General features: G+C 43.6%; 2 protein-coding genes across 2 annotated transcripts; one reads left to right on the forward strand and one right to left on the reverse strand.

Annotated features, from left to right (window-relative positions):
* Nucleotides 1-429: 429 nt before the first annotated feature.
* Nucleotides 430-5,552, forward strand: metrn (meteorin, glial cell differentiation regulator). The gene is made up of 4 exons (XM_085169587.1): nt 430-1,017; nt 1,670-2,103; nt 3,449-3,508; nt 3,832-5,552. The coding sequence occupies exons 1-4, from the start codon at nt 911-913 to the stop codon at nt 4,143-4,145; spliced, it is 915 nt and encodes a 304-aa protein (XP_085025713.1). The 5' UTR covers nt 430-910; the 3' UTR covers nt 4,146-5,552.
* Nucleotides 5,553-14,585: 9,033 nt separating this feature from the next.
* ccdc78 (coiled-coil domain containing 78) lies at nt 14,586-21,128 on the reverse strand. The gene is made up of 14 exons (XM_085169586.1): nt 20,728-21,128; nt 19,531-19,662; nt 19,356-19,442; nt 18,902-19,258; nt 18,721-18,771; nt 18,542-18,630; nt 18,215-18,293; nt 17,945-18,070; nt 17,669-17,865; nt 17,174-17,348; nt 16,288-16,331; nt 16,101-16,182; nt 15,906-16,006; nt 14,586-15,824 (listed from the first exon to the last, which is right to left on the reverse strand). The coding sequence occupies exons 1-14, from the start codon at nt 20,872-20,874 to the stop codon at nt 15,722-15,724; spliced, it is 1,770 nt and encodes a 589-aa protein (XP_085025712.1). The 5' UTR covers nt 20,875-21,128; the 3' UTR covers nt 14,586-15,721.
* Between the last annotated feature and the right edge of the window lie 2,287 nt (nt 21,129-23,415).

Genomic DNA, 23,415 nt, shown 5'->3' on the forward strand with positions numbered 1-23,415 from the left:
TTGAAACTGGGTTTTTCTGTAAATACGCCTGTAGCTAAAGTATTTGGGGTCACTTCTGCTGCTGTTTAAATGTGCTATAAGCTATACATAAAATAGGCACTGCAGTCAACACAAAAAGGTTAATGGTGCATGTTTGAGGTTTAGTTTTTCTTTTCCAAAAAAGAACATTTAACACAAAACCAGCTTTGGTATGATCGATATTTGTATCCATCCGCCGACTTTTACTTCGCATTCATGAGTTGTGTCTGTTCTTCGGCTGAGAAATAAAACTGCAGAGCTTTCTTTAAAAGTAAGAGCATTGTTCTGAGCTACACATACTCTTAATTTATTCATATATATTTTTTAGAATATTAAATATTAAATGAAGTACAAGCAGAAGTGACGATGTAGGATGAAGTGAAACTAATGGAGGTGATAAAACTTCTCAGTCGTGTGTGGAGGAGGAGGGGTGGGTGTGTTTTTAAACTGCAGTACTTTCTGTACACTCACTCCTCACTCAGGCCAGTTCGTTTCTATCTTGTATGCAGACACAATAGTGAATTGTTACTCGGTTCCATCCTTGCATACAGTTACTCACTCTCAGAGTCAGACCTCCCTCCCTGCCCCCTCTGCTGGGCGAGTGGTTTAAAGTTTCTCTCGCTGCATTCTGATTGGTCCGTGAAGTTTTCCTGAGGGGGGATAAGTTCAGAGCTCCGCACCTCCACGCTCACGTCGGCCCCGGAGAGCGAGTGCAGAAGCTGTATTCTCTTATCATACGCATCAGGATAAGAGGGTACAAAGTTATGGAGGTTATCAGAGGTAGATTATTATTTGTTTTATAGACCTTTTTTTACTCACTGAGATTTAGGACATCGGCAGTTTGGAATAATCTTTTTTTTCCCTCCACCTTACTTTGCATCATTCATCCAACATGCCCGGCTTTGGGGTTTGGATTTACGCAGTGTGGATTTTACTTTTTAGCCTTTTCCACGTGAGCCTTTCAAACTATTCCGAAGACCAGTGCAGCTGGAGAGGCAGGCAAGTATTTCACATTTGATCTGTGGTGTGTGTGAGTGTGTGTTCACTGGGCACGATAGAAAAGAGGATTTAAAAATGCCCGCTCAGAGACGCTTACAGGTGCCTCCTGTTCGTGTGGTCGGTGTTTGAGTGAATGCGACAAGTCGAGACTTGTCACTGCGGTGCAGTTTAAATGTTTGCGGGGCTCTGCTGCGATTGCGCCTCTGGGGTGTCTGCGGGAGGCAGACGGGCAGGAGACTGAAAGATTAAATCACATGCATGGAGAAAATATACACTACATGTGCAGCTGTTGGAGGCTGCTCTTTACTACAGACATGTTTTTAAATTTTCAGTATTCAGTATATATATAATTTTTTGTTTACATATATTTCTAAATTCTAAACACTACAGTTGAGTGTAGATGCCACTCAGGGTCATCATCTCTGCAGATCTGCCAGTAGGCAGCGCCTCTTCTGAAACTAAAGTTGACTTTTAATGACATTTATTCACCAGACATCAAACTTTTATTGCTGATGTGCAGTGATCACATTTAACCCCCTCTCCCTCCATCCTGCAGCTGTGTGCAGATGTTTCAGGAAAGTTTGGCCTGAACAAACTTCATAAAAAAACTTTATTTAACCTTGTCTCCTCTCCCTTTTCCTCCTGCTCACAGCGGTTTGTCCCAGCAGCAGGGCAGCGTGGAGCAGATCTCTCTCCACTGCTCCGAGGGCACACTGGACTGGCTTTATCCCAAAGGAGCCCTGCGCCTCACCCTGTCCCCGCGCCTGCCCTCCATGGTGGTGGGCCCCAGCGGCAGCAGCTCTGGGCTCATCACTGCCTGCGTCAAGCCCTCTGAGGAGTTCCACGGAGCCCAGCTCTACCTGGAGAGAGATGGGGTCCTCGAGCTCCTGGTAGGAGACCGCCTGGAATCCTCCCCCCCGCCGAGGGTGCGCTGCTTCAGCCGCCTGCCTGGGGAGCGGGTGGCCCTCTTCCTGCAGGCTACACCACATCAGGACATCAGCAGGAGGATCGCCTCATTTCGCTACGAGCTGAGAGGGGACTGGACAGCTCGCCTGTCCCTGGACTCCCACCCTATTAGCACTGAAGGTGAGTAGGTGAGAGCAGGTTGCACGAGGTCTGCCGTGTTGGTGCTGAGGAGGGTCTTGCTTAAGCTTGAACCTTTCTTCATATTATTTGTGTTTATGAATCAATGAATCAACATTTCCTCCATGAGTGGCTGCGTAACACCTTAAAGTTCACAGGTTTGTCCAAAATAGGACTTTAGCTGCATGCAGTTCTTAAATCTGTAAAAGGTCTTTCGCTTCCTTTCTGTAAAATTGGCAGATGCGAGTTTGTGATTCACCACTGACGATATTATTACCCCATAAAATCCTCTTTGAGGATAATTCATAACTCGGAACAGGCCTCTGCGGTCTGCATGGACTTTCCACGGCCGTGCAGAGAGAAGGAAGTGGCCAAACTTTTCCCCCAAAGGGTTTGAAGTAGGAGAAGGGGAGCGGTGACGTGGGGAGGAGGGGTACAAAAGCCCAGTATGTGGGGCTTTCTCCAGAGTCCAGAGCCCTTTGAATGGCTGGCGCATGAGTATTCTGGGATTACTGCCGTTGTCTAGGCAACAGGGAGGCCTCTGCCCAGCTGAGATGCTCCCCTCTTTTGTTGAGTTGCCTCTTGTCTGTAGGAGTTTACCCCCCCTCCACACACACACTCACACGGGCACACACTGATTAGGTTTGGAAGTGGTGGTGGTGGTGGTGGTGGTGGGGGGGGGGGGTGCTGTGGACTGGAGAGGAAGGAATCTCATTTATCAAGAGGTTTTCCAAAGAACCGCAAGGAGAACTTTTTAAAAAGTGCCAGAACTTTTTTTTCCACAGTTGAATCAATGCAAACAGTTTTGGTCTGAAGCTTTTCTGGGCCTGATCAGTAAAACCCACTATGAATCTTAGTGTTTTAGTAAGGCACCAAACTATTTTTTAGTTCTCAATAAAAGCTGTCAAGCCTCCACAGAAAAGTACAGGATTTTCTAAGAAGTTGGATCGGGCTTCTTTGAAGTCCTCCCCCCTCTCCCTCTCCCTGGCCTCTGTCTAGGCTTTGATGAGATGTGACTGCAGACACCCTGAAAGGCTTTACGGGGGGAAGTTTCATTTGGCCTGGGGTAGGAGAGCCTCACACCTTACAGCTCCTCTGGACCTCTGCTGCCAACTGGAAAAGTAGCAGCTGTTTGTTACAGGTTTTTCTCCTCTTTGTTGCTGGGGTTTTTTTCTTCTTCTTTTTTGTTGCACAGTTTATGGTTTGGATCACATTCCTCTGCATGTGATCTGCAAATGCACTGCCTGATTTCAAGCACATTAGCCTACAGGTTTCTTTCAGGAGTTTAGAGTCTTGTCTAAGGTCACCAAATGACTCCAGCTTTCTTTTCTTTTTTTTGTCCCTCCAGATGCCTGCAGACCCTGCAACAACACTGAGATTCTGATGGCTGTTTGCACCAGTGATTTTGGTAAGTTACTACATATACATCAAACCAGACCTCTGCATCTTAATGACGTGAGATTGGCTCAACCCCCCGGCACCATAGTGGACTAACCCCCTAGAGAAGGAGTAGTGGACTAATCTGCAGGCCTCTGATTGAGCTGTAAAGGGCTGAGGAGAAGTAGAGCTGACTGAACAAAAGTTCATTGATTAGTACGCAGGTCAGGGACTTCTTAAGGTTTTTTATCTGTTGGTAGCTCGCAGAGTCTGAACCAAGGCTTAAAACATGCATTGGATAATTATTCTGGAAATGAGCTTTAATGTTAACCTGAATATCCTCCTAATTTGCAGTGGTGCGAGGCAACATCAAGTCAGTGGAGGAGGACGAGAACTTAAGAGCGGCCGTGATCAAGGTCAGCGCCACCCGCGTGTTTCGCCAGAAGTACACGCTGTTCACCGGGAACAGCCGCCTGAGCAGCCGGGGCGAGATCAGGACTCTGCTCCAGTGTGGCGTCAAACCCGGACCCGGGAGCTTCCTTTTCACCGGCCGAGTCCACTTCGGCGAGGCCTGGCTGGGCTGCGCTCCGCGCTACAAGGACTTCCAGAGGGCTTACACCATAGCCAAAGCAGCCCAGCAGATACCCTGCGAGCTGCCCGTAGACTGAGGCAAAAACTCAGCTCGTCTGCTACGCAAAATTGGAAGCTGTGCTGAGCGCCAGGCCAAACTCAGCCCTGTTCCACGTTCGGGAAGAAGCTGAGACGGGCGACTGTCAGCTCGCGTAGTCTTCCCAAAGGCCTGAGGAGTGAAATGGACTTTTCAGACACCATTTCAGTGCAATACGCGGTCACTTGTTGCAAAGAGCCCAGTGGTTTTCGTGACACTGAGGGGGGACACGGCTGAAACGAAGCTTAAGCAGTGATGCCATAAAGATGGTCAAAGTAAAATGATGTAATGATGAAAAAGCTTTCCATTAATTCAGGCCTACTGAGAGTCATCGCATTGAAACTTAGGGAAAAAAAAAGAAAAAAAGAAAAGCTCTATAAAAAGCTCAAGGCTATCAGCTGACATCCTGTGGAGCGTACGCGTCACACAGGTGTTGCTGCGGTCTATTCATAATGTATTTTATCAGATAATAACAGGACAATGTGACACTTGTCTTCAGTGTTAGTTTTATGAAGGAGATTATATAAGTCCACGCTAAGAGAAACATTAAAAACAACTTGCACTGAATGAAAGGGAATGATCTAGAAAGTGTGATGCTGCAAGCACTGAAAACCAAATAAATGTTTTAAAAAAAAAAGCAACTATATGTAGCATAGTGAAACAACTGAGAATTTAATATATGTTCAGATAAATGCGAGCACGTACAACAGTAACAAAGCTATGGCTACCTGAGCAGGCTTCACAGCTCGATATAGTGCTGAGAGCACCTTCCTATTGTAGCCTGTCTGAGATTCGTTTTTGCTTCCGCGAGGAGACGCAAACTTTATAAGTCATGTAAGATAAGACGTGTTTAATTTGCATGCAATATTTCTGCAAAACTACAGCTGACTGGACTGCCTTTGATTTTGAAGAGTATTTAAACGTAAAGAGCAAAGCTGCTTGAGTCTTGCCAAAGCAGATGCAAATCTGACTGTTGTCCTATCGCCTTCTGCTTTCTGCTCTCACATACTGATGGAAAGTAAACGCTACTCGACTCTTTATAATCAGCAAACTTCGTACACTGATGATAAAAATAAAAAACCTCTCATTGGAAGGACATTACTCTGGTTGGACGAGGCTAGCTCAAGAAAACAATAAAATATGCATTTAATGTGTGAAATGAGTTCTGTAAAGAATGATCTGATGTGCACTATATCAGCAAGGAGGAGGGGTTCGTACCAAATGACCATAATCTGCTGACACGGTATGCCTTTAATGCGTACACTGCCATTTTTGTGTGTAAATGTGAATATAATGTAAATATGTTCATAAGAAAGTCTAGAAACAAAAGCATGAAAAAAGTATTGTCTCAGTATTGTGGATTATTTTTATGTTTGTCTGTGTTATTAAAATATTCTGTTAAAAAACAGATTTCAGATGTGTGTGTTTGTGTGTGTGTTTCTCTTTAACTTTTTAAGGTTTTCTTACTCTACTGAGCTTTTCGTGCTCCCTAATCCTCTTAGAACCAAATCATTAAAACTGGTCAGCCTCCATTAGAGCATGTAAGGCTTCTTCCGTGGCTACCTTTTCTCAGAACATAAGTCACTTCAAGTGCTCATGAATCAGATTCCTGAAAGCGCAGAACAAATGGCGTGGCCGAAGAGAGCGAGAGGGCCTGAAAGGGTGGAGAGATTTAGGGACTGTTTGGGACCCTGAGGGTATTTGGACAGGGAAGGGAAGGGAAGGTCGAAAAACAGCAAGAAGAATTCTGTTGTCTTCGGCCTCCCGTTTTCAGGACAGGAAGCAATAAATTGCCATTAAGGGAGTGGCACGGCAGGCCCGGCTGAGCTGAGGTGCCACACAGTCGCCTGCTTTATCCTGACCGCGTGTGCACGAGGAGACAATCAAAGCAATGTGTTTTCCACTCTGCTCAGAGGTCGAGTTGCTTGGAACATGGACAGATGAGGAATCACTGTGATCACTGCTGCATAAACACCTCCAGAAAACTCTCCGATTTACTGTGAGCAGTAAAACCATGTGGAAAAGAGCAGCTGGGGGAATTAACCTGGTGCTTAAGTTTAATTGAAAAGAATGCTTCCCACGTCTGGCTGCGCTCCCGTAGAAAGGCACAGGTTTGGCGCCACTGTCTCAGGAGCTGATGTGAGTGAACCTCCAGCCTCCCCGACCATTTACTGCCTCAGTGCCCCATTATAACATCCTTTGGCTGGGTGGCCTCGAGCTGCCAGGCTCTTCACACACATACACATAAAAATACTCAGCCCCCTCCCCTCCAGTCCATCTGAGCTTACTGCTGCAGAGCTGATAAGCCAAAACAAAGAGCACTCAAATTATATTCCCTACCTATACATCATGTGACATTTTGACAAAGCTCGACTTCCTGCATTGTTGTCACTTGTCTGTGACCCGAGGTTGAACCCCTTAAAAAGGACACAGTTACACTGCTCAGTTTAAATGCACACAAACAGAGAAAAAATCCCAATAACACTTTGGGGATTGTAGTCAAATATCCTCTTTTGATGGCAGCGACTCCTTCAATGCTCAGCTTAGCAAAGCAGGAAGCACTCAAGAAAGGAGAATCCAAAGCAGTGGGAGAGTGTTCCAGGGTGCGGACTTTAGAGGGAAGTGGCCGGAGACAAAGCTCCAGAGATGAGAGTGCAGACAGGGGGAAAGGTGCGCCCAAACACGGCACAGCAGAACAACCCACCCACTGCTGAGGCTCAGCACAAGCTCTTCCTGTTATCCAGCTTTAAAAAAAAAAATCAGAGGATGAATCAAACTTAATAATAAACCCGGAGGTAGTTTTGCAGTTTTCCTAATGTGAAATGATTCTGGGGATTTTTGACACAATCGCAACTTAAGGCCTAAATATATTCAACAGCACTGCTTACGGCGTTATAACGTAGTTTTTTCTTGTTTCTTTGTTTTGTTTTTGGCTATCTATTAGAGCTGAAACCAGCTTTGCTTCTCTCTCTGTGGTTGTGTAACTGCCAGATCATCAGCTGCGTTTCTTACACAAACTTTCGGTACGCTCGCTGCCAGATCTCTAAGTGCGGCTTCTCACATTAATCCTTCATCTGGATCCTTTTCCCCTCACTGGAGCTGTCTTTTCACGGGTTCGTCATCTAATCTTTCCCATAACTTGTGTCCACAGCTGCTGGTTGTTGTGCTGTCGTAGATCCAAAACAGTGGTTGCGATGCTCTGACACACACTTGACAGCGATCTCAAACCTCAGTCTCTTTGTGCCAAACGGCGCTGAAGGCTCTTAAATGACCTCTGAAGCTCTGAGTTACACTGTTGCACAAGTTAGGTGGTCAAAGAAGTGATGAAGACACAGCCAGGGATTTCAATGTGCTTTATTTTCCCACAGATGCAAATGGTTGTTCCATAGTTCACGGTAACTGAACATTAGCTCATACAAAACTTGGTCCATCCACCTCTTTGTTTGACTCAGTGGTTGTGATTCCTACTGCCTCTCCATCAGCTCGGCACCAGCTGAGGATGAGTCCTTGTAGACTTCTATGACCACATTTTGGCTTCCCAGATTCCCAGCTGACAATTTCTTGTTCCCATAACACCCCGTAACAGCTGGAAGAGGTGATTTCCAAAAGGAAACTTCGCTTCATGCCATGCTGATATATGCATGGAAAAACCTCTACAGCAACATGCAACAGTGTTTTTAAATCACCGATCTTTCTGCACTGAGCACTGTGGAAAAACTGGTAAGTCCACAGAGCGGAGCGACATTTGGGAGACAAAAACGTAGAGTGGGCAGTTTGGGTGGGTTGAGAGGTCAAAGCAGAATAGAAAACAAGTGTATAGCGGTGCAAGAGCATGTTTATCTGCCCATGTTATCCCTCTGAAGTGCTAAAGGGAGGAGAGCGAGGAGCACCCTTTGTTCCTCGAGAGGCTGCAGATGGCTTTAATCCCTTCCAAAATGTGCACTGAAAATCAATCAAGACAGGGTGGACATGGTGTATGAGGTTGGAGGCGGGCCCTGCCGCAAAGAAACACAAGTTGGGTCAAAGAAGCGTCTTTGGTGCTTTCCCGCCAAAAAAGAAAGTATTGTAAGAAAAGACAGAGGGAATGAATTGCAACCCCCTCCAGCGAAGGCTCGCTAGCACCGCGTCGAGCTGAACACAGCTGGGGCTGACATCGCCGGCAGGGGGTACAACCACAAAACCCTCCACACACTTACATCACACCTTAATAATGCCACTTAGGGTCACTCAGTGCTCAAGGAAGACGAGAAACATGGCAGATGGACTGATTAGGATTCATCCTCTGCTGCACTTGAACAAAATTCACATCAGAATTCAAATCACTATAGCGCCAGAGCTAATAGCTGCAGTTCCTCAAATGGCCACTTGAGGCTTATTCTGAGACTGGTGTCCTATGGCACGAAGTCTATACAGGAAAACAGCCTTACAGCTTCAAACCAAGAGCGCGCCAAGCAGCAGATGACATCACAGTGTCCTTTTCTGAAATATTCTCACTATGATGCGATCATGCTTGAGGTGTGACTTGCATTTCTGCGCAGTTGTTTCCTGGAATAACCTGACATAGCAGCAGAATTCGGTGTTACGCGAGGACGACTGATGTCTTTGTCTCGCCTCCTCGTGCGGCTGACGTCAGCCTTCTTCATAACAAACTCCAAACAGAGGGTCTACCAACCAAAGACAAATACACCTGTTTTCAGCCGGGCCTTTAAATGCTCCCAATTAACCAACAGGATTATGGTTTTCTGACAAAAACCTCTCTGATTGTCAACACAAAAGGGAGAAACTTCCCCAGAAGATTAGCTGAATTCTTCTCTCACAAAGTGCCCACCCACTCTATCTTTCTCCCATCTAATCTTGCAGCGCAGCACCGCCTGCCTCTCCTTTTGCTCTTTATTTTGTTTTGGGCTTTTTTCGCCTGTTATCTTGCTCCGTGGAGTAGCTGTCTTGGGTTACCTCCTCAGAGACGTATTGCACTATACCTATTGTTCGAACTGTTTATTAAGGAAAGAGGTAGGCAGGAGCGAAACTGCAGTTTTGTTGTGTTACTAGTATCTCCTTGCAATGTTCTCTTGCCCAACACAGCTTCGAGGCAAGATTTGTCAGCAGATACATTTGGTGTACAGGGCTGTAAAACCTGTCTATTTCCACTGAGGAAAAACAAGTAGCTTGACACAGAAATTTAGTCGATATCAGTCGAAAAATAATGAAAAATTGTCGTTCTGTCTTGCTTCTCGAGGTTCTCTAGCTTTGGTGTAAAGTTTTGATTTCCAACCTCTGTCCTGCATGTCACAGAAAATAGCCAGCTTTTAACATAAGGGCATATTAATACATAATGTTACATCTTCTATGTTTAAGTATTTGGAAAGCTAAAAATCAGAAGGTCGTCTCTTTATGTTGAATGGTGTTTATACTTGTTCAGAACAGCCTTCCTCGAGGGAAGGGTGAAGCCAGCCATCACGTGAGAGGCAGTAGACAAAATAATCCAAAAAATGAGAATAGTGGTGCACACCCTCAGACGCTTTCATGTTAGGGGTCAATTGTGCTCCACAAGCAGAAACAGCTGAGTATTGATTAAAATGAGGGGAAAAAATTAAATCAAAGCTTGACAGAGAAGTTCAAAGCCTCCTTACACTAATACCTTTGCACCATCAGCCAGACACGATGCAAGGTAGGTGCGAATGTAAACGTCATGCTTTAAAAACTAAACCTGCAGAAAGCACAGGTTCTTCAGCAGAAAGGCGTGTGTGTGTGTGCATGTGTGTGTGTGTGTGTGTGTGTGTGGTGGGGGAGAAAAATCCTTCACTAAAATCTAGTCTTACCATCTTATACTAGTCTTACTATGAGCACTTCTAGTATTTCGCTAGTTGAAAGCTAGCTGAAAAACCAATGATACTTTCTAACAATAGATTTTTAAAGAGGTTAATTACTGTGGTATTAAAAAAAAAAGCAGAGACCTCATTTATTTACTGTAATTAATCTAATGTACAAAAAAATACTATTCAGCAAAACTAGATCAAATATTTAGATTTATTTGTATTGTTATTTAGTCAGACCACATGTCAGTTAGTTGCTTTAAGAATGCTCCAACCACAGGTACCAACATCACAAACCCAGTCGGGAGGTCTGGTTATCAGTTTAGCTGAGGTGAGGCATCGCAGACAGACATCGCTTACAGCTGCCTGTATTGGCCTCCACCTGTATAATCATTAGCCTTAATACAGTCAGTCACCCATTATTTTGGTCACACCACGTCTCCAACCACTGTTTTTCTTACTGTAACAAAATGAAGACTATCCTTCAAATAAATGTATTTGAAATCTGATGTTAAGACATAATCACTTCTCATACCTCTGCTGCTATAGCAATAATTCAATTCAGTTTCATCTATTGTATTTATTTGGCTCGAGGTGCTTTATACTGTATGGTAAAGACCCTACAATAACACAGAGAAAAGCCCAACATTGGGAAGACCCCCTATAAGCAAGCGCTTTAGGGGACAGTAGGGAGGAAAAACTCAATTTTAACAGGAAGAAACCTCCAGCAGAAACAAGGCTCAGAGAGACCAGTTGGGGGTGAGAGGAGGAAAACAGGACCCACTGTGGAAAAGAGCCAGAGATGAGTAATAACTAATGATTAAATGCAGAGTGGTGTATAAACACATGCTGAGAAAAAAACGGTTGAATGAAAAAGAAACATTCATCACTGTATCATGGGAAGCCCTCAGCAGCCTAGACCTATTGCATTGTCTAGCTCCTGAGTCCAAACTGGAGCTTCAGTGTATTCCTTTCAACAATATCACCAGCAGCCAAACATCCTTAAACTCAGAGACGTAACACAGAAACTTGTCGTGACTAAAAATCGCTCCTGGAATTCAGTGAAACCCAAACATTTGAAAGCGTGAAAGTCTTGAAGTACCAACGCCTGCTTTTAACATTCATAAAATCAAAATTTTAACTCTTGGAATGTGGTTAAAGCGATGCTAAGTGGCTGCCGAGAACACTTCTCGCGCTGGACGGAGTGAAAAGGGTGGGGAGGGGGGAAAAAAGTGTAACTTGTGAAAGCATTTATGCATCAGATGTGCTGACAGTCGGGCGGTGTGTTTATATTCCAACAAAGTGCACTGGCACACTGTGCATCAGCTCAGCCGCTGCAGCTTGTCTGATGTGTCAGATGCTCCCCGAGTTTCCCTGCTCATTCCAGGGGAACATGTGCGCTGGAATTCTCCCCCAATTAAGACAGGGATTAGCTGGGTCTACTGTGGGAACCTGCTGAGTGTGGGAACGCAGAGGGTCTGCCCTTCTCTCCTTCCCTCACCGACACTCAGCCTCATTCTCACTCACTCCTGTTCATCGAGCCGCCTCCCTCCCGTCTTTCTCACCCGTACTGTAACTGTTCCTCCTCTCCAGTCTTCCACACTTACTCTATCATCATTTAGTACGGCTGTTTGAAGCACACCCAGCTTAAGCTCAATTTATGAAATCTTGCTTTCCCTCTCATCTTTATAGTTATGCAACGAGGACCCGTTTACAATTTTTTTAACCCCCTTTTCTTGCAGCCACCCAGACTCTCCAAAGCCTTCAGTCCTAATTCTTCAAGGTTTCTAAAGTGCACGGCTCTTCTCTTCTGTGCACCCCTCTCCTGCCCCCTTCCCTCCTCCCTCTTAATGCCTCTCCAGCCTTCATACTGAAAGCTTGTCTGGAGGGAAGCTGAGGACTCTTGCGTGAATAGTCTCAGACTGTCAGACTGAAAGAGGGGGTGAAGAGACAGCTCATCAGAAACGACAGGTGTCTCAGAGAACGGTTACAGTTGATGTTGGTAGGTCTGCAGTTGTTGTATCGTACACTGCACGAGCGATTTATGGGAAGCTCATAAAACAATAAAGTTCCAATGACCTCCATTAGCACTAAACATCCATGAGAACAGCGAGTCCCCCCCCATCATCACTACATTTCTTTCTCATGATCTCACGATGCTCTCACTATCACACCAGATTTTTCTCCCACATTCCTCGCACTCATTGTCACTTTTTCTTCCTCATTCCCACTCTTCCTCAACTTTCCTTGCGTTCCCAGAAATCCATTCCCCGTACACCCCTCGACCACACAAGGCTTGTCCGTTCCAATTACAACAGGGCCGTGCAGCACCACCACCACCACCACCAACCCCCTCCACCCCAGGCTCACACACAGCCCACTCTCATTAAGCTTGTATCAATTAGGCATTAACCTCCTAAAACAAAGGGGCTCTTGACGAGCGGCCCATCGCGAGCCATGTGAGGTACTTCCTCTGCATCGCTACACCCCACTTCCCATCCTCAGAACGACACATTCGTGCAACCTTTTCACCACTTTCCCACCACCAAAACAAATGCGCGCCCAAAGTATCATCGACAAAACAGAAGAGTGTAGGGAACGTAAATAAGCATCATATGTTTCCATGCAGTTGCTAATGTTGATTAGGTCATGGTCCTGCATTGCAAGGATTCCATGTAAAGCTCAGTGATAATGGTCCATGCGCTCCTATAGTTGCTGCGTGAATGTGACGCAACCTTCTGTCGACAATATAAATGATATTGTTATGTGGGTAACTTTAAACAGAACTTTTTAAAATTATTGAAACAATTTCATTCACAATTCACCAAGAAACCCACACACAGAAACAAAATAAATATGTCATGAACATAAAAAAAGAAAAATTTGAAATAAATTTGAAATCATAAATTATTGTTTGTATGATTGTGTGTGCCTAAAAAGACAGAAAAAGGGAGATACAGTTTTAAATGAGCTCGGATGTGTTAATCACAGTTTTAATTTGGTATCAGTAAAGTAGAAATATTAAAGAATGTATCATAATCTAACTGAAATAAATTTCGCCTTTGTGACGTTTAAACTGTTCACCCTTGATCAGAAATAACAGAGTTCGTTGAGTTTGGATTTTGATGCTGAAATCTAAAATGTTGCAGTCTAACCCATTACACCCATCAGCCTTGGTCATGCAGGCCTAGAGACCAGTCAGTGACCTCTAGTTGCTAGGGAAAAATGTGCATTTCCCAAACCATTGGCAAGTGTTTGCTGGCAGATGCTAGCAGTCCATTCATCCGCTTCAGTTCAGGTTTGTGAGGGGGCTGGAGCCTATCCCAGCTACCATGAGGCAAGAGGCAGGGCACACGCTGGACAAGTCACCTAACCCCAACACCTTACACCAAACACTTAACCTACTAACCCCACTAACTGCATGTCATTGGACTGTGAGAGGAAGAGAGAACATGCAAACTCCACCCACAGAGAAAGTCCCTGACCAGACGGTGGATTCAAACCCAAGACCTTCTTGCTGTGAGGCAAAAGTGCCATCTTCCAGTCTGCTAGCAAACAAAGCACCATATAACTCTCTACCAGTTTCACCTTGTGAAACCTTCAGGAACTTTTCACCAACCACTTGTACATTTTTCCTTAGCAACCTGTTGTTTCCAGGGGGTCACAGACTGGTCTCTAGCACAGTGTGACAGAAGCTTTAGCAATCAATTTCACAGCGACTGGCATCAACTTCCATCAGTCACTTGCCAGCCAGCCGAGGAATACATTTTTTCCCTCGCGACCGGTGGTTGCCAGATGGTCACTGACTGCTTTCGTGGGCGACTGGGGCCTTTCATAGCCTCTGCAGGCAACAGCCTTGGACTGGCACCCACGTCTAAAAAGGAACCCAAAGTACAATTGCCTTCAAACAACATTGTTTCCAATGGCCACCAGGGGGTGACTCCTCGAGTTGCACGCTAGTACACATTTGTTTTATATCAAAAATGATAATAAAAAATAAAAGAAAATGACTCTGTTGCTCACTTCTTTTTAAGGGTCTGAAAATTGCTATAAATAGAAGTTTTTATAATCCTTCTAAGAGAAATATCGCTATAACTGAAAAGACATACGGCCCATCACACTGATGGTGGATTCATTTGAATGATTGCTTCTCCCCATGAGCTCATATTAACCTCACAAAGAGCTTTCTCATCAACTGAGCACCGGATTCACATAAACAGTTTGTCTAACTGCTCGTATTTTTGGAGGTTTTGCAGGAAGCAGGCACTTTGCCTCCATTTCAACTGGAAAAAAGTCATTAACATTTTTTTCTGTATTTTACTGTCAGCCAGATTCTTCACTAAGCCATTAACGGGATTTCTGTGTGGTTTAACGCAGCTGTTACATTAAAATAACTACCAACCAATCCTTCTTGTGACACTCATTTATACGATTTAATCAAAGCCTTTGCCATATTTTACTTGTTAGTTCCCATGAATGAAATTTTCCATTTAGATGTCTACAATCTAAATCTAATCTAATAACGGTTATGGCCAGTTTTTACTTCATAATAGCGGTCACATATGTGGCAGCAGATAAATGGCAGCTCACATACTATGGAGTCAAAATTTCCCATCTTAAGGGGGGGGGGGGGGGGGTCCTGGCACATTGCCTCGGGGACCAGCTGTGGTCCAGCAGAGCGCTCTGCACTTGCTATGTTACAATCTCCACTGCGTGCTCTGTATTTATTTACTAAGAGCAAATTTATTTTGTGCAAGTTTGCGGAGGTGTCCGCGCTTACGCATAACGACCGGTGGCCGAGCGGCAAACCTGGATTTGATTTTCCCACAGACGGCTCTCCCACAGATAGAGAGGAGTGGTCTCCAGTGCCCAGCGTTTTGGCACAGTGACTATGTTGGCACAGACCCAAAGCTGAACACCCCCTACCCCTTTTCCCAGGGCCCTGGGAGTGTAATACATTACTAACAAAATCCCACTTCCCATTCCTCTCAAACTTTCACACCCCTGCCCCCCCTCTTTTTCTCCCATGGCTGGCATGCCCCCAGAAATGGGAATTGGGGTGACATGCGTATGACTCCTTCAATCTCTTCTTTTCTCAACATTTCCTCTACAGTACGGTAGCATGAACATTTAAAAAAAAAAAAATTCAATGTAAAGTTTGACATTGTTTTTTTTTCTTATTTCAAAAAACGCTAAAGAGACTTTAATAATTTTAAAGTTCTGCCTGTGAACTGTGGCAGGACACCCAGCCACCAATCTCACAAGAAAAGAAAAGCAGACCCTTTCACTGTTAAAGGGATTTAAAGGGAATAGCTGACCATTCACACCATCACTGAGGTTATAAATATGAACCCTCATTCTGGAAAAAGCCTGGCTTGTCTGCCTGACAGTTCTCAATGCTGTATTGAGGGGAAAGCATTCACAGGCGTGTATGTGTCTGGGTAACATGTAATGACATTATTCTCACCACGGTGACCCCTCATTGTCACAACGCTTTCTTCTCCCGAGCTCGTGAAATTGACATAAGCTCTACAAACATTCCAGGCATTTTTTTCTCAAGGCCAGATTCTTTGAGAGGACGGGCGCTTTCATAGCGGGGACCATCAGTGCTCGCAGCACCACCTACTGATGGGACAGGTTTAAATGCTTAAAATGAGCTATTTAAATACACTTACACAGAGTATATTGAGATCTGAGAAAAAAAAGAGAATTTTACAAATTCATAATGTTATATATTTAATTTTATTTTAATGTTTTAATTTTATTACTTGTTTCCTTCGCATTGAGCTGATTTGGCGCTTTGGAAACGCCCCGCCTCCTCTACTGTCCCGTGTAATCCGCGCAGATGTGCGATCTCTTGTTCATACCTGCAATCAGTAGTCAAGACCAATGTAGCATGCGTCTGAGAGCCGACGTTTTATAACCTACACATCAAGCTACTTCCTGACCTGCTCAGGTGCTTTTCAATATAGTCCTGCAACTCCAGCACCTGAGCCTCTGCAACTGTCACTCTGGTCATGAGAAGGGCACGCTCCTTCTCAAAGGACACCTGTTTGAAGTGAAATAACCTTTTACTAGCATTTTGTTTTATATTAAGCATGTAATCAGACAGTATAAAAAGCTGAAAATAGTGATTTGTTTACCGGCGTGGAGTCAGTGGGCTCCTTCAGCTGTTTTCTTATGTCACCACAGGATTCTTCGAATCGCTGCTCCGGTTTGTCCAGCCTGGTAAAGTCACATTTTTCAAATATTTATTTGACAAAATGCACAGCTGACCACATTTGTCATCTGATAAAAATAAGAGCAAGAAAAAAAAATAGTGACACTCACTGCTGACGGTTTACATTTTGCATGGGTATTTTGAACGTAGCCACCTAAAACGGAAAAGTCAGGCGTAAGATCAGGAATGATCCTCTCTGTATGAAAATATATCCCTCACATCATTATACCACCACTACCAGTCTGAACAGCTGATACAAGGCAGAATGGATCCATGCTTTCACCTTGTTTTTATGCAAGGTTCAGAGACTAGCAACAGGCAAAAACTCAAGACTTCTCAGACCAGGAAATGTTTTTTTGTTGTCCAGTTTTCGGGGATCTTATGTGAATTTGAAGCCCCAGTTTCCTGTTCTTTGCTCACTGTGGTCTTCTGCTGGTGCAGCCCATCGTTTTTAAGTTTATCCTGAGTTTAAACTTCTTGATTTGACTATGACTCTATACTTAAATGCATTAAGTTGCTGCCCTATGATTGGCTAATTGATTTTTGTGTTAACAAGTAGTTGAACAATAATAAAGGTGTCAGTAAGCGTAATCTTTCCTTAAACTGGAAAAAAGTCTAAACTTCTAATTTTAGAGAAGTCAGTGAGTATTTCTCTGATTTACAGTCATGTTCTCAAATAGTTATTTTTTCTGAAAGCGTATTTAAGTAAAATCGGCTCTGCATGGCACCAAAGCAGAAACAAAACTGATTCAGAGCAGCGAATTTTATATATGAGTGCTGTCACATGATCCGAATCCAACTCTGCAGCAGTGAAACAGCAGCACAAACTTTAAAGTCATTATTTTCAGTATCACCACTCCCAACAAAAGAAAGTCTCTGGCTTAATACGGGAAGTATGGAAACAAAGACGACTCCCTACAGACTGAAAATAAGCACTCATGAGACAAAACAAAAGCAAATCATTCCACTTCAAAGCAGACTTTTGCTTTGTGCTACCTGCTCCCGGGCCGCCTGCAGCTGACCTTCCAGCCTTGCTTTGTCCTCTTGCAGTTGTTGGAGCTCCTTCTCCATTGCATCTTTCAGTTCAGTTGGCTCCAAGTTGAAGTGGGCTTCTGGAGGTCCGGGATCAAGACCATTCTCTGGTTTGGCCAAGATCTGCTCCCTCTGAAGCCTAAAGACCATCATGTAGGAACAAACCAGGTATTATTACACCGCTGATGGCAGAGCTTGAGTTCAGCCCCGCCCACAGACTTCAAACAAAGATCGGACATTGCCGGGCTAGAATAACTTTGCAACAAAATGATCCAAAGTAGTCGTGTTATATTATGCTGTATGTGCAAGATTTAGCATGTCCTACATGCCGTCTCTAATTATGGGAATGTTTTCATACACACTACAATAAATTTTAGTAAGTGGATCAGACCATTGTTAAACTGCAGCTCATAAACAATCACGTCTAAACAAAGAGGAATGAAACAAAGAAAGCATCACCTGTATGCAATCAGGAGGGCATGATGAGTTTGGGTGATCCTCTGTAGTCTCTTCTTATACGAGCGAGCAGCGGTGGCGAGCTGCTCCTCCCTTGCCCTGTAGGATAAACGAACATCCTGCAGCATGCTGTCGATGAATCCTCTCATCTTACTCGGTTCTGACGGCCTTTTACTTTCTTCAAGCCCATCGGTGTAGTCCTGGATTACACAGAGCAGAGGTCTTATCAATACTGCCACGTCTTACTATCAAACCTGCTTTGTGTGTGCCGTTACTCACAGCTATGTCCTGTAAGTAGCACACGAGCCTTGTGCGATATTCCTCAATCAGCTCTTTCACCTGCAGCTGCAGCTTGGAGTTCTCCTCCTCTGCCTCCTTTAATTGTCTCTGAGAGCACATCAGGGCCTTCAAAGGAAACAGCACATACAGAACATGATTACCCCCGGCCTATAAAGTTTAAAGTTTAAACAGAGCAAGGGATGGATATACAAAATTATCACAGCATTACAAATCAGCATACAAACAGTGGTAATAACTAGGAATGCTCACCGCACTCTGCTCAGAGACTTTCTGCTGGCTAACATGCATCGCTCTGTGGATCTGCTGGTGCTGTTTACCCATCGCCACCCTGGTGACCAAACGCAGGCCACGACCACAAGAGAGCAAAAATCCACAGAGAAGAAGCAAAGAGACCACATCACACATGCACAGAGCAAGTAAAGCCACAGCTTAGCAGAAAAAAATCAAAGAGGCAACCACAAAGCAGATGCATGTAGGGCAAACACTGGGACGCACTACATCCTGACTGGAAATGCAAAGATAATGATCTTTTATTTTCATTGAGCTTTTGCACAAGTAAATGACAAACACTCGCACACTTTCTCCTCTAGTTTCTTCTGCTGCTCCTTGTAGCTGCTCTTCATTTCCTCCAGCTTGTCTTTGATCTCATCTTGGTTTTCAAGCAGCTACGTGAGGGAGATGAATGAAAAGGCTGAGTGAGGCAGTCAGAGACTTATAAACTTCGGCGGTTACTATTTTGAAACTTAAGAACTCACAGTTTTCTGCATGCTTTTTTGCTCCTTGTCCATCTCTGCTTGTTCCTCGGGCTGTCAATACAACATACAAGCATTTCAAATGAACATAGCAAAACATGAGAATCTGTATTCTAATTCTAACAACTTAAAGTAAAGAAATGCATGTTCTCCTTATGGTGGAGCTCGATATTTACTGCCTTACCTTGACTGTGTCATGTGACATGCGGGTGATCAAAGCCCGCACCCTGTCTAGCTCCCCATGAAGACCTTCGGTACTGGTCTTCACACATTGATGCTGCTCCTCCAGCTGCCTGCGGAGGGCGTCCTGGGCCTGGGCCAGCACCAGCAGCTCTGCTGTGAGCGCTCCACTCTTGGCTAGTTCTTTATCGTGGACCTCAGCCAGAATCTGGTAGTTCTTCTTTAATGTGGCATATTCCTCAGTCAAGTCCTGGCCACTAGTCTCTTTCCCTTTCAGGCATGTCTCAGTGGACTGCAGTTCCCTGAGCAACCTGTCTCGCTCTATTTCCAGCTCTGTTATCACACCTTCTTGGTTAAGTACCTAACCAGAGTGAGAAGGAAAAAAGGTGTAGAAAAAGTGATTCAGGATGATCCTGCCAGCAGTCTTGTTGTGGAAGGATTTGTAGAAAAACCCTCACCTTGGTTTTCAGCTCAAATGTCTCTTCTTCATACTGTTCTCTTATCTTATTAGTCTTACTTTTCTCCTCTACAAGCTCCTTATAGATCTAAACAGACATTGGGAGAGAAAATAAAAAGGTTAGTTCTGTAGTATACACTCACAATTAAATTATGACTCATGTTTGTTTAACGCACCTTCAGTCTTTCCTCTTCACTCTGGATCAGCCTGCAGGACAGGTCTGTGTTGGAGCTGGCCAGGTGGCTCAGTCTGGTCTCCAGGTAGCCCACTTTGGTGAGGACACGCTCGTATTTGCCACGCCACTGCAACTATACACGCACACATTTTATACAGAGGGGGAAATATTTATTTGATCCCCTGATAAATGTGTAAGTTTGCTCACTTCTAAAGAAATGAACTGTCTCTATTTCTATGGCAGTTTAATTGTAATGGAGGGAGACAGAATATCAACCAAAAAATCCAGAAAAAATAAAAGTTCTAAAGTGATTCTCTTTTGACTGAGTGAATTAAGCTTTTGATCCCCAAACAAAATATGACTTAGTACTTGTTGGCCAGCACAGCAGTCAGACAGTGGCATAGTTCATAATTTCGTAATTTCACATCTCAGGAGGGTGAAATGTGTGCAAGTTAGGATGTGCTTCGCAGAAAAACAGCGCCAAATTACAATGCCTCCACCTCTCTGTGCTCGACTGTGGGGACGGTGTCCTTTAAGTTATACTCAGCATTGCTCTGTCTCCAAACATGACGGGTCAATTTTGGTTTCATCTGACCACACAGCTTTTCTGCCAAGACTTCTCTGAATCATTTAGGGCAAACAGACAAGTTTGCCTACACATGTGCATAGGGGGGCCTTACAAGATCCCACAAGCAGTTGTGACCTTCACACCAAGCTTCTTTGCTGATGGTCTTGTAGATCATTCCAGCCTTGTGCAGGTGTAAAATCCTGTCCCTGACGTTCTTTGGAAAGGTTAGAATTCTGTGGACAGGTGTGCTCTATAAATATAACAGTTACGATCAGGAGTATCATTAATTGATCAATTGATTGGTTGGCTGTGCACCACATGGGCACACAGTCAGTTGTGGCTGGGTTAAAGGAGATCAGGTATCTCACTCAATTACATTAAAAATACATTTATAACTTTATTTAATCTTATTTTTTTTTCTAGATTGTTTTTTCTTCTTTGTCCATTAAAACGAACCTATTATGAAACTTCAAGACTGTTCATTTCTTTGGAAGAAAGAAAACATAAAAAGCACTAGTCTTAAGGCCTCCAGTTGTGCTGCTGTGTGATCATTTCACCCTTTTTGGTAAAGCTACCTTGCCAAAAGCGAGATTACTTAGTAAGAAGACAAATGGGAAAGGTCTTACTCACATTTTCTCCTGTCAGAGCTTGAACTCGTTCCTGAAGCGGATTTGAATTTTGGTCTTGGCCGTCCATCTTTTCTTTCCCTCCACTGTCAGCTGTTGCTTGTATCCACCAACAACGTCTCCATGACTTCACAACACAAACAAAACTCATGTGTGGAAACTCTTTCTTCAGATTTCACTTAATACCAATCGTGAATAAATGTGTATTATCACCACCACATGTCACAGTAAATGTATTCTGGTGCATATTTGACCGCTCTTAGCCTGCTAACCTGTTAGCATCTAAAGTTAGCTCGGTAAAACATCAAGTAGGGGAGACCGGGGATAGTTGTAACGTGGGTCAGTTGTAACACTTCCAATTTCTCCAATCAGGGCTAAGTTTCAAATGATGTGACTCATCCTGTGCATACCGGCTCTTTTTAGATTTACGGCTCTTTCGGTTCGGCTCACTAAAAAGAGCCGGCTCTTTCGGTTCCGAACCGGATCTTCAGGTTGTTTTGTTGCTTTAATTTTTTTATTATTAACAATAATATAAAATTATGCACAAAAGGAATTACTAACGTAAAAAAAGTGGTTTTATTTATATATGTTTATATATAAATATATGCGGTGGCCCCTAAAGACAAAACACGTACAAACTCCAAAACACATTTCTAGCATGAACTGAACGTCCAAAGCAGAGCTACTAGATCACTTAAATTACACAATTCAATTCAATTCAATTCAATTTTATTTATATAGCGCCAAATCACAACAAAAGTCGCCTCAAGGCGCTCCATAGATACAGAGAAAAACCCAACAATCATATGACCCCCTATGAGCAAGCACTTTGGCAACAGTGGGAAGGAAAAACTCCCTTTTAACAGGAAGAAACCTCCGGCAGAACCAGGCTCAGGGAGGGGCGGCCATCTGCTGCGACCGGTTGGGGTAAGAGAAGGAAGACAGGATAAAAGACATGCTGTGGAAGAGAGACAGAGGTTAATAACAGTTAATAACAATTGAAAGCATGTGTGTATTGTTTGGGTATTTATACACAGGCACTCATATATATTCAAATAATTTAAATAAATGTTCATTTACCTGTTATTAACACACACCAAAGCCGGTCGTTGGTACTTGCTGGCTTGTGTAGCCACTAGGTAACAAAAGCTCAACACTGCGCCCAGCATCCTGGAGCACTTCTGTTGTCTTTTGTACGTGTTTTGTTTTTATGTGCTTCTGAGTTTTTATGTGCTTCTGAGTTTTACGTGCTTTGGAGTTTTTACGTGTTTTGGAGTTTGTACGTGTTTGTACGTGTTTTGGAGTTTGTACGTGCTGCAGGGTTTGTACGTGCTTCAGAGTTTGTACGTGATTTGAAGTTTGTATGTGCTTTGTCTCTAGGGGCCACCGTAAATATACTTTTATTTATTTCCTTTTACAAATTTAAAGTGAAACAACACAAAACACTGCAAACCACAACACAATTAAATATAAATTAAAACATGAAAAAAATAAGATGCACATTCTCTGTCATATGGGCCTGCATGAATAAACTTTCTGAATCCTTTATCATCTGCAACTGAAAATAGTTGTGGATGATTACTATACCTTTCTAATGTGACGTTGTTGTCCCTGGCTCTCTTTCTCTCTCTCTCCCTCTGGCTCTGTTCCTGTGCTACTGAGTGTAACTACCGCCCCTCCCCCCTCTGCCCAGGGTAAAGCACAAGGGTCGCGTGCTGAGTGAAGCAGAAAAAAAGTGCGAGAGAGAGGCTGAGAGAAAGAAGAAAAAAAAAAACCCACGTGACGGCTCGCGATAAGGAGCCGGCTCGCGTCGTTCACCTCAAAGAGTCGGCCCATCACTAAAGCACAGACAATTTAACACAAAAAAAAAAGTAATTTGTATGCCAAAAAGTAAGTTTTTCTACTTTATTTCAATTTCTAATAGCATTATCTGCTTTGCAGTTAAACTCATCAAACTTAAATTATGTTATTTGTATGTCTATGGGGATATATTCTGTGTAGGTCTTTAGTGCTAATGTTTTAGCCGTTGGCTGTAATGTTAGCTAGTTCATGGCTATAGGAGTCTGGGTCAGTTGTAACAATAATGCAGATGTTACAACTTGCCACAATATTACTTTAACTTATATTAAACAAGTTGGGGCAATGACATCAGCAGAGAGAGGTTCACTGGTCACCTTTGTATATGCAGTTAATGCCATTGGCAACACAATTCCTCCACTGTTTGTGTTCCCACACATACATTATGCAGACCACTGTGTCAGAGATGGACCAGTAGGAAGTACTGGTAGTGGAAATAAATCAGGATGGGTGCAAGAAACAGATTTCCTCATCTTTCTGAAGCACTTTGCAAACCACACCAAGGTAAGCCATGATAAAAAGTAATGGAATTGCGATGCTGGTGAACAACTACATTTTTTCAGCTTCATTTTTATGTTCAAAAGTTGGTGCAAAAGTTGTAGGTTATAATGCCCACTGAGCCAATGAGGCCAAACTCAAGGAAGACCAACCAAAATGAATGAAATATTCAGTTGCAGAAAATTCCATAATTTGTCTTTTTTGGGGGTTGGAATATGTTCAAAAGCTAGATTTCTACATTCTGTCTCTCTCACACACACACACACACACAGCTACATAAATGGCTCTAAGTGCATTCATGTGTTGAATAAACAAAGATTACATGGTAATGTTTTGT

The sequence above is a fragment of the Neolamprologus multifasciatus genome, chromosome 8, assembly GCF_963576455.1.
Source record: "Neolamprologus multifasciatus chromosome 8, fNeoMul1.2, whole genome shotgun sequence".
NCBI classification, from domain to species: Eukaryota; Metazoa; Chordata; class Actinopteri; order Cichliformes; family Cichlidae; genus Neolamprologus; species Neolamprologus multifasciatus.